At 46.3% G+C, this 18,078-nt stretch overlaps 1 protein-coding gene across 2 annotated transcripts; it reads right to left on the reverse strand.

The window, feature by feature from the left end:
• Positions 1-1,545: 1,545 nt before the first annotated feature.
• Positions 1,546-10,447, reverse strand: LOC125529522 (beta-galactosidase 15-like). Of its 2 annotated transcripts, XM_048693932.1 has the most exons (6): positions 10,037-10,440; positions 9,256-9,351; positions 9,060-9,172; positions 7,686-7,752; positions 7,392-7,484; positions 1,546-1,572 (listed from the first exon to the last, which is right to left on the reverse strand). In XM_048693932.1, the coding sequence occupies exons 1-6, from the start codon at positions 10,286-10,288 to the stop codon at positions 1,561-1,563; spliced, it is 633 nt and encodes a 210-aa protein (XP_048549889.1). In that variant the 5' UTR covers positions 10,289-10,440; the 3' UTR covers positions 1,546-1,560. The 2 variants fall into 2 exon arrangements, with proteins under 2 accessions (XP_048549889.1, XP_048549890.1); XM_048693933.1 differs by lacking the exon at positions 1,546-1,572 and having other exon boundaries at positions 7,392-7,572; positions 10,037-10,447.
• Positions 10,448-18,078: the final 7,631 nt, after the last annotated feature.

The following is an 18,078-nucleotide window of genomic DNA, read 5'->3' on the forward strand; positions in this document are numbered from 1 at the left end:
CGTCGTGTACTGCTGACATGGACAAATTGTCCTAGTTGTCATCACATGGCATCTGAGTCAGCAAGAAACTAACAAACACAGGACCAAGGTTGTGAAGTGATTATAAGTGAACAGTTTGTTTAGGAATTGAAGGTTGAAAAGTGAACTTCCTGAAAATTTGAAGGCTGAAAAGTGGACTTCTTTCTTTCCAATATACTAGATGGCGATCAATTCTTGAATGAGACGGTATACGAGTTTCCAAGAACAAGAAGTTTCATGTAACAAATTTGGTACCACAACATATACTGACGATGGGTAGTCATACTACCGTATATGTGTATACGGCATAACATGCCATACGGGCCTAGGTGTACGTAGGACTTACAGGCCCATGCGGAGCACCACCGACCAAGGGAATGCATGTTCCAGATATGCAATAAGGAAACCTTGCGGGTTACAAAGCAATGGGGCCATGGGTTCTACTCGCATCCGATCTAGACTCCTACCCGTATACGAAGAGGATATATGTATGAGGGAAAAAGCCACCACTAACCAGAAACAATATGAAGGCATCCAAGACCCCGTAAGAAGGATCAATCAATCCAAGAGTCAGCAAAACCCTTAACGATTAGGCGGATCTCACCTAGATCAATCATCTTAGCCCGTTGGGCTGCCTACAAACTTGCCGGATCCATCCACTCTTTGTAATCCAGATTGTACTGGGCCCGAACCGGGATAAATCGTGTCCTAGATTCCCTGGTAACCTGAGTTCGAGGGCAACTCCATCGCGGTTGACCAAAACGAACACCACCAAATGTCCACGGATACGTCCAAGCTTGTCCGTGGACAGGAATAGGGGCGGACGCCTCCAACCGGAGTCACCAAATATGACCAAATGTCCGCCCTTTCCTACTTTTTTAATAAAACTAAACCAATGATCGCCTTTGGTCACTTTGCAAATCCATCTAGATCAATAGCAATCCAACCATACATTTAAATCCAAAAGTACTCCTTGAAAGATGTTCAACAAGTTTTTAAGTTTCATCGATCATCTCAAGCTTCCTCTCCTCGAGCTTGCACTACTTCATAGGTAATTGATCCAGTTGCCATGGTCATTGAGCTTCATCCAACAATGCATCATTGTTAAGGGCTTGCACTCCGTCCTATGGTACACCATGGTACAACGCGCATGCACATACGGGCTAGCAAAGGAAGACAAGGGATGGTCAACAACTTGCAACATAGAGCAAATCAATGAAATGACCAACATGTAGAGCAAAAAGAAGCAAAACTCACAAGCTCTTCGAGTGACGCAGCCCTTGGCCACCTTGTTCACACCAATGCATACGCACTGCAATACTTGTAGACGGCATTTTGAATGGCGTACCACCGATGGAGTAGCGACCTCACACCACAATCATGGATCACTTCCATGTTGTAGGGCGCGTAGTACTTATGCTCATTGAACCAAACATGCACACTTTGCCAAAATGCCACATTTATGCTTCATGCCTTGAAACTCCACACTTGTGGTCAACCTCGCATCACACAACAATTCATCCTCCTTCACCAAGTATGCGATTATCGTGTTTCCTTCAAAGTCAGCAACGACAATGTCAAATATTCTGCTATGGCATTTGGCCGAACGCTTGCCGGGCGTGGCATTCGCCATGGAAGGCGGCGACAGGGGCAGATGATACATGGGCGATAGGCAGGATGCAAGGCGGAACGACCGCGTAAGCCAAAGCGGGCGCCTGGTTGGAGTGGCGGCGAAGGTCCGATAAGGCCGGGGTGGTACAGCGGCGGCAGCAGTCACCGAGGGTGCGGATACAGAACACGGGGGAGGGACGAAGTGGAGAAAAAAGGGCTCCCGGTGGGGGCATTTTGGTGGGCCAGCGGTATCGGAGTCCGACGTGGCGGATGTCCGGAATCCCCCAAGCCTCCCCTAGGTTTGGTGTCAGGTTTGTGCAATTTAGGCCATCCAGACCGGTCCGAACAAATTTGGTGACCAGCGTTGGATGGCAAAAAATGCGTGGACAGTCCGGTCCGGATATTTAGGGGTGGTTTGGTGAACTGTGTTGGAGTTGCCCTCGCATTGCTAGGGCTACATAAATCATGCGCAACTACTATACCACTATGAGGCACCAAGGAAATTACCCTCGACAACTGGCATCGGCCTTGGGGACTTCGTGTCATCAAATCGAACCCTATGGAAAAGTGGATCCAGAGGAAGCAGCAGACTCATAAGAATTGTTGCGAACTTCACAATAGTGTCTCCCATGCTCAAGCCAACTAAGGCGTGTTCTGATAACTTATCGAATTGGAGACTGAGGAATCAAGAGACAACTCCCCCAGATCATCGTGCGGCGACCACTTGTGGGTGGTTGGGCTTGCTACAAGTCGAGGAGGGAAGCCATGGTCGTTCTTACCCAAGCCTCTACTCCCTGATCAAAGTGGTCCAAGGTGCAAATTCTCTTCGACGAAACTGATTGCTCGATGAGCTATCGCCTCTCAAGTCGCTACCCTTTGGTCGTATCACCAATGATAGACATAGCTCGAGTTCACCGCGTCTTGATCGGCAGTGGGAGTTCCCTAAGCATTATCATGATAAGGGACCTCGGGCAGATGCGGGTCTTGCAATCAGAGATCAAATCAACGTCATGATCATTCCATAGACTTAGGCCAACCCGGCAGGTGGTGCTCCCGGACATCATCGGTGAAGGGCACAATTATCACAAAGAGTACGGTGCTCCTTTCAAGTAATTGACTTCAAGATTCCTTACAAAGCCCTCTTGGGCCGAACATGGCTCACTAAGTGTTTAGACGTTTCAAGCTACCGCCCACATGGTAGTAAAGATCACGGGACCAAAAGGTATCATCATCATTCACGGCTCCCTCGAGCATACGGTATAATGCGACAAAGCTTCAAGTTGGGACAAACTCGGGATTGCTGATAACGCCAAACCTAATGTCTAAACTCACTCATGGGTCACGCAAACCTCATTGACGAGTTAACCCCATCTCGCTAGAAGCCCAAGCTCTCAGTCCTTCCTCTTACGTGATGATGACCCTATTGAGAGTAGCTAAGATGGGCTCTAATCCCCCCCCCCCCATATGAGAACTCAAACTTGTCACCTTCCTTCGAGACAACGCAGACATCTTCACCTGGCTACCCGTCCATATACCTAGAATTCCCAGGGAGGTGGCCGAGCACAGGCTTGGCATTGACAAATCCATCAAACTAATCAAGTAGAAGCTACGACATTTTAACCTCAAACAGAAGAAGGTGATACTTTGAGAAATCAAGAAGCTGCGGAAGGCGAACTTCATCAAGCCAGTCCTATAGCCCACCTGGCTATCCAATCCGGTGTTAGCACCGAAGAAGAGTGGGGGAATTCGACTGTGCGTCGACAACACACGCCTAAATAAAGCCTGCCCACCGAAGAAGAGTGGGGAACTTCGACTGTGCGTCGACAACACACGCCTAAATAAAGCCTGCCCACCGAAGAAGAGTGGGGAACTTCGACTGTGCGTCGACAACACCCGCCTAAATAAAGCCTACCCTGAGGATTCATTCCTGCCTACTCCCTCCATCCATCTATATAGGGCCTAATGTGTTTTTCAAGGCTAACTTGACCACATGTTACAACAATAATATATGACATGCAAGTTACACAAAGCATACCGTCAAGTTAGTACGTGAAAGGAGCTTCTGATGATATAGTTTTCGTATTATACATCTCATATACTACTAATCTTATCAATAGTCAAAGGCAATATTGGAAAACTCATTAAGCCCTACATATATGGATGGAGTACCCTAGATAGACCCGATCGTCGACTCCACATCAAGCTGCAAGTACATGTGCTTCCTGGATGCTTACTCCCTCTGCCACCAGATCCGCATGAGAGAAAAGGATGTGCCCCACACCAACATTATCACGCCCTTTGGCACATTTTGCTATAAAAATGCAACCTTTGGGTAGAAGAACGCTGGTTGCACATAGCAGCACGCCATGTAGGAAACCTTCTACACCCAGATAGGTGAGAAAACGTGGAAGCTTATAAACCTGGTCATCAAATCGAAGATCAAGGCAATCCTCGATATGCCATCACCAACCAACCTCAAGCAGGTTCAAAAGCTCATGGGATTGATGGTTGCCCTAATTTGTTTTATCTCCCTACCAGGCGACAATCTCCCTTTCATCAAGCTGCTACACAACACAATGGTGTTATGTCAACCACATGTTGAAGAGTTCTTTTCTTTTTGTGGATCTTGTACGTTTCATTTCATTGGAAAGGCAGGGTTTGAGTTACAGTCCTACTAGGAGGCAATTACAAAGCCAAAATATGAAATCAGTGGATGTCCAAGGTCTAGGGGATAACAGCTCCAGATAGATTTTTTGCTTCCCATCTTTCCCGGTCCAATTTGTTGTTTCCCCAACCTCGCAGCTCGATTCCCTCTACCACAACGAGGGTTGCCTCCGACCATAGCGCGTGCTAGTTCACCCCTCAGCAAGCTGCCCCAACTCTTTGTCCAGTTCGAGTCGATGTTGAGTCGCTGCCTCTACGCCTATGTTGGGCCACTCCATCCAGCATGGATGTCGCTACGACTGCATCTGCACCCATCGAATTGACACGCTATGTCCATGCGTGTCGCATACTGCCATCGTCACCCTGCCTCTGTCCACTCGTCCGCGCTTGCAACCACCCAACAAAAGCCAGCCGCTGGCACCTCGCGCCGGGCGCTCCCTCTGTCGAGCCTTCTTCCATCTCTGCGGGCACTGTCGCCCGAGTTGCCTTCCCCAACAACCGTCATCCCAGTGCCCGCCACCTGCTTTCCTACCTAAGCACCCACCTGCAAGATGCCACCGAGCTGGTTCAACACTAGAGTTCATGCCAGTTCCACAGTAGGAAAACACACCAACACATGCATGCCTTATAGGTAATTCCACTGTCTTGGTCATTCGTGACTTGGGGGCTCGACCTCCTTGGTCCCTTCCCCATTGCTCCTGGTGGGTGGGTTCAATTCCTGATTATGGCCATCAACACATTCACAAAGTAGATCGAGTCCCTAACCAACATTATCGCAACAAAAAAGCCTTTGTCCCAAGCAAGTTGGCAGAGAAATGTATATAATGCAACGTCTTTATACGATTTGGCATCCCGAGTAGGATAATCGCTGACAATGGCTCCCAGTTCACCAGCTAGAGGTTTTTGGGATTCTGCGAGGACTATGGGACAAAAGTGTGCTTCGCATCCGTCGCACATCCCTAGAACATGGCTAGGTCGAGCACGCCAAGAACATATTACTACACAGGCCATCAATCGCGAGGAACCAAAAGGTTGCCCGGCCTTGGTAAAACTTGGGTGAGTGAGCTACCCACACTGCTTTGGGAGGCATGCATGCAACAAAGTCACGCCGTTGGTCAAAAGCCTTTCTTCCTCCTCTATGGGTCCAAATTTATGATCCCTTCCGAGCTGAAGCTACAATTCCCTCGAGTTACATGTTTTAATGAAAATAAAAAATGCAACACCGCTTGGATGAGTCGAAGTACTTGAGGAGCATCGAGATATCGCCTTCACACGTGCAACCAAGTATCAGCAAGATCTACGTAGTTGTCCAGAAGACCAAAACGTCACATGAGGAAGCGGATTATGGGGGTAGGGGTTCTCGCCCTACGAATATTCAGTCAACTGAAGTCCTCCCTCATTCCTAAATGAAATCAACAACACAGCACAACAACGTTCCACAAACATAGCACAATCTCAAGGGTCATTTACACAAACTGGGATGCGCCTTTTACCTCCAAGCCTCCATAATCGAGTCCAAGAGCAAGCAGACCTTAGATGCCGAAGGCCCCGACTTGTGGAGTCAAACCTCTAGTGTCTTGGCTTTGTGCTCTGAAGTCCGAGCCACACCCCGTGTCATGCTAGCATCCACTGTCGCTAATTCTTTCCTCTTCCCAATCTCAATGAATTCGTCCTTGGCCTTCTGAATGTGAAACTTAGGCCCCAATCGGGTTCTGGTGATTAATGACAAGGAAATTAAGAGGACTAATGCTTTATCAAGTATACTTCGGGAATGGGCTAAGTATCCTCCATTTTGATGAGTGGAAACATCATTGGTGGCCCCTTGCTTTCCATGCTATCAAGTGGTTGGTTCTTCAAGCTCATAGTTTGCAATTTATAGATTCTTAGTGGATCCAAGATCCACATTGAGTTCAAGGACAACCGCACTATCAAGAGGGCACATGAAAAATAACTAGGGATGCACTCTATCTCAAGATCCACAACCAAATCCCCAAGTTTTGCACTGCTTCCACTCAATTCCTCAAGTTCTCCACTTTCCTGGTACTTCTGAGTATTTCGTACCTGGTACTACTGACCCTGTGAGCATCGAGTGATCCTGTCGAATGAACCCTGCTCTACAAGTGTTTGTCGAAACCGCCTCCATTTTCCTCCGTTACCATCGAGCTTTGATCCTGCCAAGAGAATCTCTCTTAGCTCCGATAACTTCGGGCCTAACCTTTTTCAACACTTCCAAGCACCTCTCAGTTTGTATAGGTCCAATACTCCCGAGCAAATGTTATACGGCACCTCCGAGCTGAGAGATTGTCGTTTTTGCACCATTTCATTCTAAGGCTTGCTCTTTTTCTCCTTTTCTTCAGTACTTCGGAGCAAGTTTCTCCTTCACGCTGAGATGAGCTTCTTTGTGTTTGGTACCTCCAAGCTTTTTGTTTCCAGCACCTCTAGGTATTTGGACTTCTAAGATCATGGATGCAAGGTGCTTAATTATTTTTCTCAAGTAACATTGCTTACTTCAATAGCAGGGGTGCCAAATTAATCATCTATGTTCTATAAATAAGCACCGGTGCTAGGAAAAACTAGTTCTCTTTTGTACATGGCCTAAGAGGCTTACTAGGCAGCCCAGTACCTCCAAGCTCCAGGTACATATAGGAATGTTCGTTTTCCTACCTAACAGTTCAAATTTTGAACAGGCCCGCTACTACAAAGAATACCATGTGGTACTTCCAGGGTGGTTGTCTTTTACTGTTCAACGGTTAGATTTCTGCTTTTTCTATAAATAGACGCCACACCCCTTGAGTGGGTGAGCACTTTGTGAGCGTTTCCGAGAATAAAGCTTCTCGGCTGCTGAGCCGGAGTATAGTTAGTACTGGAAGTACAAAAGGCAGGACAAAAAGAATGTGTGCATCTCCGGTATCAAGCTGTTCCTTGTTGCCGCCCTTGTGTCCACCTTCCTCTTCCTCTTTTCCTTGCAATGCTTTCCCGAGGAAAGATGGGAGAAGAAAAGCAGTGTTGGACTCTGTCTCCCTCCCTTCCCCTCCCTCTCACTCCCTCTCGAACAAAAATATATATCCAATAACTGAAATTTAAGAATTGGTTCATACCTGCTGCAATATAATGGGACCACCTTGCCAAGAATAAAGCTTCTCGGCTTTCATCATGTCTACAATTTTTGTCACGAAAGTCTGCATTTCAGCCTGTTGAAACATTTATACGGCTTAGTGGTTAAGGAGTGCTTGAGGATGCTCCTCCCACTAAAATCAGTGTTGTAACTGTACATCGTTTCTACACATATAAGTGCAGGAATCATGTGACTTCATGCAGCATGAAACTCTTATAAGATGGAAAATCTATGATCTGAAGAAAGCCATGGATCAAACTGTGAAATGTTTTTTTACCTTGTATGGCTCATTGTCAGTACGAAATTCTATGCCAGGGATATCACGTAACCAAACTGGGAAACCACTGCACAAATGCATGACAAAAGGACAGATTAATAAACATCATGAATAATACTAAGTATTTTTTTTTCTCAAACACGCAGGAGAGCTGCTAAATAGGGTAAAAAAGGGCAGCCCGGTGCATCTAGCTCCCGCTTGCGCAGGGTCCGGCGAAGGGTTCGACCACTTTGGGTCTATTGTACGCAGCCTTTCCCTGCATTTCTGCAAGAGGATGTTTCCAGGACTCGAACCCGTGACCTCATGTTCACAAGGCAACAGCTTTACCGAGATGCATACATGCCGGGAAAATTCTCCTGCGTTGCTCGCTGTTGGGCAGGACAAGTTCCCGCACACCGTCTTGAAATTTCACCTGCCCAGCTCTCACAACATTTCTGTAAGAGGCTGTTTCCAGGACTTGAACCCGTGACCCTGCTAAATAGGGTAAACGTAATAAAAAATAATTGTGCAAAGCTGTAACCATGCAATTACTAAGATAATGCTTATTATTACAGAAACTACTGACGTTATGTTTAATGTAGAGGGAGAGAAAACTCAAACGACAATCTACCATCAAAAGCTCAATTGCACAAGGAAGAAGAAAATTTGTAACTCTGAAATATAATAACTGGGGCCTCTAAAGTACATAAGTGTAGCTCGTAACGTGTTTAAATTAGCTGCATTTATGAGTGCAACTGTGAAGTTTGATTGCTTTGATAAGTGGCAGCTATGAGATAAAAATAAGGAGGTATACCAATTATAGAGCACCTCCTATAATTAGCCCTTTAATTTTTTTGTGTGGGTGATAATTAGCCTTTTCCAGTGCCACTGTATATTAGTAGAAATAAATTGTTTGATTTGATGAACTCTTGACATACACCAACTGTGGTGTTCCCTTACGGCAGTAGAACTACATTTTTGTTCACAAACACCTCTTCCTCTACGTTTCCAGAGCTTCACCAGCTTCCCTTTTTTAATGAAGGAGGGCAAAATATGTCATCCTCCTAAAATGTAGGACATGTGAAGTGTCATCCAAATGCTATGGAAATCATGCATATTCGGCCCATTTAACATCCAATGGTTACTTACTGAGGTAGCTAAGGTAAACGTTCTCAGACATAGTGATTGACTTAAGCCTATACAGACAAGCTAGAAAGGATTATGTTAGTTGTAAAATGATGTGTATGTGCATGAAGACAACAAACACATGTCCGTGTATACCAATAATCAAAAAATAGAGCAAGAGAAAAAATTATAACGCAACTGAAAACTCTAGTAATTAGTACGGATGTGATCAGGATATTTCAAAAGTCCACTGTCAAGATATAAACAGACCCGAAATTCCATTCAGCACAAGCATATGGGCCGATACGAAGGAGAAAAAATAGGCCTTCAGCAGCAACCAGCTTCACAAATCTCACAAGATCAAATCTGTCTTCAAAGTAATACTGGGAAAAATGGAAGATGCATAAGTTCATATTCAAGGACAAAATATGTACAACTGAAGTAAACAAGTAGGCAACTACATTACCTGACCTTTGGCTGGTTCATGCCCATTCCAAAAGACATATGTCTCAATTACATCTGCACCACCTTCCTTGCACTTTGCAATTATACTAGGCCACATCTAGCACAATTTGCAAGAATTTAGTTAGAGCTACAAGCAATACAAACACCGTATTCCTGGGCAAACAAAGAACGATGCTAATCGCTCAGCAATTAATTTCATGCAGCACCCAGCTATTTGAAGCACAAGAAAACTACCAAAATCTGATGTCCATACTAAAAGTGATAATGAAACTCAGTCTCACACGGACGCCTCAAGAAGAGCCAGTGTGAAAATCTCTTGACACCCTCACGCACACCAGTGTCAGTTACAATTCCATCCGACTCGCTAACCGCAAACGAGCTTCGAAGGAAGTTCATGGAGGAGCAAGCCATGGTTATCCACCGTGCTATGAAGAAAAAATACTCAGGTTTTCAGTCTATCCTAGTTTAACTTCTTTTTATTATGGGAGAACACCAATTTTGTTCGTCCCTGCTCAATTGCAGCAGCCCCGACCACCACGGATCAAGCCACCACAAATCCCACATTTCCGCCGCACCAACTCGAACCTGATCAGGCATGAGTAAGCTCTTTGGCGGGGCGGCCTACGATATTGCGGCATTGAGGTAATGGAATAAACTCGCTCCGATAAGAGGGGGAAAACTACAACGGGTTCCGCCCGATGCCAACAACTCCACCAGAGGCTGCCTTTTTTTCCGGTAGCAACAGACGCTGCCCTTGCACAAGCCGCGGACGGCATCCTCACCTCGGGTGTGGCGCGGGGGTAGTGTACTCCTGCTGAGACGAGCATCCTCCGCTGCCCGCCGATGCGCACCGCACGATGGTCGTAGCTCACGTTGAAAGGCTCGAAGTAGGGCCCATCCGCCCCCCTCCCCACCACCTGGCTCAGCTCCCCCGCCGCTGATGCTGAGGCGGTGAAGTAACCGACGACGAGGAGGAGGAGGAGGAGGGGGAGGAAGGGGGGCCCAAATCGCGAGGGCGGCGGCGAGGCGGCCATGGCCAGAAGCACAGTAGAAGCACAGGGGGGTTACGGGGAGTGTATAACAGAGAGGCGGATGAAGCGAGGTTTTTCCTATTTTCTTTTGGATAATTTTGTTTTACGGAAGCTCTGACTAGGACAACGGATTGAGATCAGGATGAACGGAGCATAGCCAGATCGGAGATGGCGTATTCCAAACTCGAACTTGTTGCCGATACCTCACGCGACGCATTAATGATTGGAGTTCTTTTACGCGGGGAAATGATTGCGATACGTGGAGAGAAAGTAATTATACAGTACAACAAGAGCAATAAACCAGTTAGCAAGCAGCCGGCCATAGGTCAACTTTCCATCTATTTATCTTTAATCAGGATCATAGGTCAATACCATGTCATCTATGAAACCTTCACACATATAGCTCCCCTCTCTCACTAATTTAAAAAGGGTTTACAGATGATGTGCTTTTCCAGAGTCCAATAATTCTTGCCCCGATATTAAATTTAACATGTGGGTCTCACTTGTCAATGAGAGACGACCGTGGTGGGCGATGATGGCGGTGGTACAGTGACTCACATCGGTGGTGTCGCAGTGGTACGACTGTTGGGCCCATGGGACTGGGGGTACCCAGGGCCATCTGTCTGTGGTCCAGGACACGACGCCCTTACAAGGCCCAAACTGGCCCATCGTCAGGACTTCACGAGCAGGCCCCTTCGTGAGGACCCCGCCTCGCGGGGAGCGCGCCCTCAGGTATCAACAAAAATACCTCGTGTGAGACTTAGTCGTGAGGCCAACGCATCTTTGTAGTAGCTTGAGAGGGGTTGAGCGGAATCAAGAGACGCAACACAAGATAAGGATTTAGACACCTTCGGACCCCGAGAAACATCATCCGGTAACAACCCTGCGTGTTGTTTGTGGCTAGGTTTTATTATCATCACGAAGGAGTCGCCGTAAACCGGCTCTCCCAGTTATCCCTAACCCTTAAGATTATTGCCGCGCCCTCTTGGGGTGCCCTGCCCCTCCTTATATATGTTGAAGGGGCGGGTTACATGTAGAGTCAGACTCGGATTAAGACTTAAACTATTCTGACTTCTCTTCATGGGCTTAACGTCTTGGGCTTCATAACGTCTCGGCCTTCATAACCCCAGGCGACTCTATGCCGCCGGGTTATGACTGTCAACCAGTTATCACTGTCTGTCGGGTTATGATTGTCAACCAGTTATCACTGTCTGCCAGGTTATGACTGTCTGCTGGTTTATGATGGTCTGCCCGGTTATGACTGTCCACCGGTTTATGATGGTCTGTCGGGTTATCGTCTGACTTAACACCTGCTGGGTTATCATCTGACTTAACACCTGCCGGTTTACCAGGTCCGAGCCGGGTTATAGCTCCGGCCGGGTCATACCGCGGGGTATATCCTCGACATTAGCCCCGGTTTAATTTGGATTTCCATGTTAAACTGATCCTGATTATCCTTAAGTCCTTGTCACTTCCTTCCTTTAGAAAATCCAGGTCAATAGACCAACTTCATAGTCAATTTGCTTGTAGAAGAAATATTGTAAACAAAGAATCCATTTGAATCGTCCTTCAATGCTCTAACTTGACAAAAATACTGGCCTTTGAAATATTCAACTGATTTTCAGCCGGTTTAAGGATGTAGAACTTGCCAATTTATAAATATTGATGGCACCGGGTCATAATTGCAGTTAACATCAAGCTTGAAAATATATCTCTTATATGCCTATCACTTGTAGCCCCCAAGTTTTAAGAAGGTAGCGTAGCAACAGCTTAAGACTTGTTTCAATATAAATGTCACAACCTTGAAGAAATCCGATTTGTTCATCTCCGTCATTAGTCATAAACTGAGTATTCCACATATGTAGCCCCCAAGTGTCGGATTGTCATGCTTGCAGCAACCTGGGATTTGAAATTGCCTTATGCTCATAAAAACTTCAACCAGTGTAGCCCCCAAGGGCCGGGTCATTATGCAATAATGAGCAGGGACTTTGTAAATATAATCATGTAGATTTGAGCAGTGACATGTAGCCCCCATCGTAGGGGTTGAACCCATGTCCACAAGGTTAAGAGCTTTGTGCTTTATCAACTGAGCAACGGACCCTTCAATATAATGGATTTAACTTGTGTACCTTGAATTATTGACAGGAGCAATTGGTAGCCCCCAAGGGCCGGCTCATTATGATGTGATGAGTCGGGTCTTCAATAAGGTGAGCAAACAATGACTTTGCATTAGCCCCCAAGTATCATGGTGCCTACTTGCAGCGACATGAGACTTGTGTATTTGATGTAATCTCAACTTGAATAATGTAGCCCTCAAGTGTCGGGTCGTAAGCCTGCAGCGACTCGGGACTATTCCTTCCATTGTATAATAACTTATATCCATTGCGCTGAAGCGACTTTGAAAACCTCAATTATAATATTGGTTATTGATAACCATAATAAAAATCCAGTCATGTTGGCTATTAAAGATTTGAATAATATAACCTGGTTTGAAAACTGATTCCTGCCACATAAACCGGTATATTCGTGGACATATGATACATGCTATGATGATGTAATGATGATGCAATATATGATGATGTATGTGTATGATTAAGAGGGTTTAAGTTATGGTTCGGATACGACCAGAGCCCCCAAGTAGTCATAATTGTGGCATTGCGCCGATCAAGAGATGTAGCTATGGTTCTAATACGATCAAGCCCCCAAGTGATTTCCCTGTTGTCCTTATGCCTATCAAGAGGTATAGCTATGGTTCGAACCCATAGCCCCCAAGTGATTTCCCTAGTGGCCTTACGCCAATCAAGAGGGTATAAGGTATGGTTCAGATACGACCAGAGCCCCCAAGTGATTATCCTGGTGGCCTTACGCCAATCAAGAGGGTATAAGCTATGGTTCACATACGACCAGAGCCCCCAAATGATTTTCCTGGTGGCCTTAAGCCTATCAAGAGGTGTGACTATGGTTCGAACATAGCCTCCAAGTGATATTGTGAGTTGTGCTCAAGGGATACCCATGTTTGAGCTGTGCTGTGCAGCAGACTCTCTTTGGCCCCTTATGATAATATTGGCTTGATGGCCGGATTACCGAAGTAACCAGAGCTGTGCTCTTATGATAATATTGGCTTGATGGCCGGATTACCGAAGTAACCAGAGCTGTGCTCTTATGATAATATTGGCTTGATAGCTGAATCAAGAGGGCAGTAATGCTATGTTCTCTTTGATGAATACACCTATGTTTGAAAGGAAGCCCCCAAATGATATTGTGAGTTATGCTTAATGGGCACCTATGTTTGAGTTGTGCTTTTGCAACAGACTCTCTTTGGTCCCTTAAATTTTTCCTGAGGATTCGAACTTGCGAGAGATTATTCTTTTGAACTGGAAATTCTTAAACCGGATATTGAGAGCTTCAAAGCTTTGTGGGAGACAACTTTCCCTTGAACTGCAATTTAAACCGGAATCTTTCTTTTTAAGCCGGGAATTTTCTGACGGCCTTTAAATTTGCACCAATATGATGGTTTAGGGTCCTGCATTAGATAACTTTACAAGCCAGAGTAATTGCTCTTTTAAAGAAAGCAATATATAATATAAAAATATACTGGATGATTTCACCTGATATGTCAGGCCAGTTAATATCCACTGTGGGGCTGATGATCACCATGGTGAAGCTGACGTCAATCACGGTCGAGTCGATCGTGGGAGCATATAAATGAATCAGCCGCGATGTTGTAAACCGGTGCGGACGCATGAACCGGTCGTCCGCTCATCGGGTAATATAACACGGAGCAAAACACCGTTGTAGAACGTTGCCAGTGCATGCTCTATACCCGCAGTATAACAATAATTTTACCTGTATATAAAAACACCAATAGGAAAGTGTAATGGTGCTCAGAGGAATTAAAATGTACTGATAAAATATATAAAAAAGATAACACCTAATTTTGTTTTTGTCGGATGAACGCAGATACTGGTGCCATATAATACTGGGTAGTATATGCACGTTGAGCTCCGCTGATATGATGTAGCATAACATCTACGTGACTTTTTTTGAACGAACAGTTGATCTTTCTGATGTAGTACTGCTCTGTATAGCTTTAGTATTTATAGCACCAGGCCTCCATGTAACCTGCCCTCCTTCGTCTTTTTCTTGTCTCACATGAGGTTTGTACGTGGATCACTTTGATTGAAAATACCATGTAGGCCATTCATGAGTCGTGATACCCTCATGTTGTGACTGTCAGGTACGTGGAGGGATAACTTGATCAATGTGACATAGCACCTTTAAACCGGAAGAAAATGATAGAACGTCATCTGCCTCCCTCTGCTGACACATGTCATCTGGACTTCATTTTTTTCGAAAAGGGGATCTTCCCGGCTTCTGCATCAGAGTGATGCATACGGCCATCTTATTAAAACAAATAAAAATGTTTCAACAAAGTCTCAAAGTTTCTAACTGAAAAAAAGAAAAAAAACTCACACAGAGCCAAAATGGCCTAGAAACACAAACTAGCCAAATAAAGGACGCCACAACCGGCAGGCTAAAGAGAGATAGGTAAAATAATTTCCTATCCTATTACATGACCGCCATCCAAACCGGTTGAAGATATCCCGAGCTACCATCTCCCAGGGGACAGATCCAGTAACCAAATGCTCCCTGGCCTCCATCTGAGTGAGTAGCACCACGAACGGATCAAAGCCGTGGCTCGGAAGATAACCTGCAAAAAATGAATACGTGATGTTCTGTTAAAAACCAAATCATTTCTGCAAGTTCAGATAGTCCACATCAAAGCGCATACTCCTACACGAATATGTCTCGCTAAGTCGGGCTCAATCCCATTAAGCCACGTCCCAAATAACGTGTTGACAGAATTCGGTGGAGTAATATTAAAAGCAATGTGGACCGTCCGCCAAAGAACTTTGGCTAGCGGGCAATCAAGAAACAAGTGCTTGATCGTCTCATCCCGATCACATAAACTACACCTAGCAGGTCCTATCCAATTACGCTTCGTCAGGTTGTCTTTGGTTAAAATAACTTGTTTATGGACAAACCACATAAACACTTTTATTTTCAATAGAACTTTGACAACCCAAACATGCTTGGAGGTAGGAATGAAGCTCGAATTGATAACATCAATATACATTAATTTAACTGTGAATACTCCAGACCTAGTAAGCTTACAGCGTAATTCATCTGGTTGTTGAGAAAACTGAATCTCCATCAGTCTCCTAACTAGACGGAGCCATTCTTCCCAACGATTGCCCGCTAGCAATCGTCTGAACTAAATATTAAGGGGGATAGATTGAAATACCGTTGCAACAAACACCTCTCGTCGTTGACCAATGCGATATAAAGACGGGTATTGAATGGCCAAGGGTTCCTCTCCGAGCCAAGTATCCTTCCAGAAACGTGTACTAGCACCGTTGCCAATAATGAACTTTGTCCTATTAAATAAGGATTGTTTGACTTTCATCAGTCCTTTCCAGAAAGGCGAATCGGTCGGCCTGACTGTCACCTGGGACAAAGTTTTGGTTTGAAGGTACTTGCTACGAAGGATTTGCGCCCACGTGGCATCCGGCTCACTGGACAGCTTCCACAACCACTTACTGAGAAGGCATTTGTTCTTAACTTCAAGATTCTCAATACCAAGACCCCCTTGGTCTTTCGGTCTACAGATGATATCCTATTTGGCTGGGCGGTATTTTCGTTTTAGTTCATCACCCTGCCAGAAGAAACGCGATCGATAGAAGTCCAGTCTTTTCCTGACTCCAACTGGGACTTCAAAGAACGAAAAGAGAAACATAGGCATACTCGTGAGCACCGAATTTATCAGAATTGATCGGCCTCCGTATGACATGAGCTTGCCCTTCCAGCAACTCAGTTTCTTTTCAAATCGGTCATCGATGCATTTTCATTCTCTGTTTGTTAGCTTACGGTGGTGTATTGGTGTACCTAGGAAGGAAAAAGGTAAAGCCCCCAAATCGCGCCCAAACAATTGCCTATAAGCCTCTTGTTCATCCTTGGCTCTACCAAAGAAGAACAACTCGCTCTTGCGAAAGTTAATCTTTAACCCAGTCAATTGTTCGAAGAGGCATAACACCAACTTTATATTTCTCGCCTTGGCCAAGTCATGCTCCATAAAGATGATTGTATCATCAGCATACTAAAGGATGGATACACCTCCATCAACAAGATGAGGTACCAAGCCACCTACTTGACCATTCTCCTTAGCCCGTCCTATCAGAATTGCTAACATATCAAACACAATGTTAAACAGGATAGGGGACATCGGATCTCCTTGCCTTAGGCCTTTATGTGTCTGGAAGTAATGACCAATATCGTCATTCACTTTAATTCCAACACTCCCTTTTTGCGTAAACGATTCAACCTGGCGGCGCCAGACTTCATCAAAACCTTTCATACGCAATGCGTGTTGGAGGAATGGCCACTTGACTTTATCGTACGCTTTCTTGAAATCCACCTTAAAAACCACTCCATCTAATTTTTTTTTGAATGGATTTCATGGAGCGTTTCATGAAGAACGACCACCCCTTCAAGGATGTTTTTGTCCGGCATGAAAGCAGTTTGGGACTGTTGCACCGCAGAATGCGCAATCTGTGTGAGCCTATTAGTCCCGACCTTGGTGAAGATTTTGAAACTAACATTGAGAAGGTAGATCAGCCTAAACTTCTCTATTCTCAGAGCATCCGTTTTCTTAGGAAGTAGTGTGATTGTTTCAAAATTCAATGCACTTGCTTTCGCTCTCTCCACCTGATTTCCTCCAAAAAAATAACACCAACCACCGGCCACCGGCGGCAACCACCGCGGTAGGATGCAGGCCCCCCCAGCCGCTGCAACCACTCCACTCGCTATTCTTTTTCACCGGGTCAAACTCCCCCTCATAATCCTTTACTTCAAAGAGCCAAGACGCTCAAGGGTGCGTCAGTAAGGCGGAGCGATGCTGTGGCGGCTCATCGGCACAGGGCTGCGTCACAGGTAATAGGAGGTGAGCACGGCGAGGTGACTTGATGGTGATGGCGGCGAGGTGGCTGGCCAGGTCGGAGTGCGGCGGCTTGAGGGCAATCGCGGCAGCTCGCGGTGCCTTAGCAACTTGGAGGTAGATGCAACCGGAGGAGGGTGTCAAGGCGCCGGTGACTCGAAGACGACGGCTCAAAGGCGAATGCTGCGGCGGCTCCGCGGGGGCGAGGCCGGCTCGATGTGACTCGGATGGCGAGGCGAGGCTCAGCGGGGGCGAGGCGCGTCAGAAAATCACTAGTGAACTCCTGGCGATGGCGCCGGCGAGTCATAGCGATGGAAGCGGCGCAGGGTGAAGTGACTCCTGGCGGTTTTAGGCGACAAAGTCCGACTCGTAGCCGCATACTTGCAGGCGCTGACTTGGGTCGCAGGTGAACCGGCATCGGCGGTTCAGAGGCGGGCGAGTCCGAGGTAGAGCCGGCTCATGGAGGAGCGGTGGGTTGAAGCACGGCCACAACGACTGAAAGGCCAGGCGGCCCGAGGATGTCCCCAGCGAGGCGGAGCTATGGTGGCGGGCTGGCTTGGTAGCTCACGATGTAGGTGAGGCGATTTAACTTGAGGCCACAGCGACGCGCCGGTTTATCCTGAGGCCATGGAGACGCGCCAGTTTAACTTGAGGCGAAGCCGATGGACCGGCGTTGGTGAGTTGGAGCAGCAAAAGTGGGACTGCGGCGGCGAGTTACAGCAGCTCGACGACAGCTGAAGCAGGGACGCTAGGAGGCACCGCGGGTACTAGACTGAGGAGCAGCGTCGGCCGGGGCGGC

Source organism: Triticum urartu, unplaced genomic scaffold (genome assembly GCF_003073215.2).
Source record: "Triticum urartu cultivar G1812 unplaced genomic scaffold, Tu2.1 TuUngrouped_contig_5661, whole genome shotgun sequence".
NCBI lineage: Eukaryota > Viridiplantae > Streptophyta > Magnoliopsida > Poales > Poaceae > Triticum > Triticum urartu.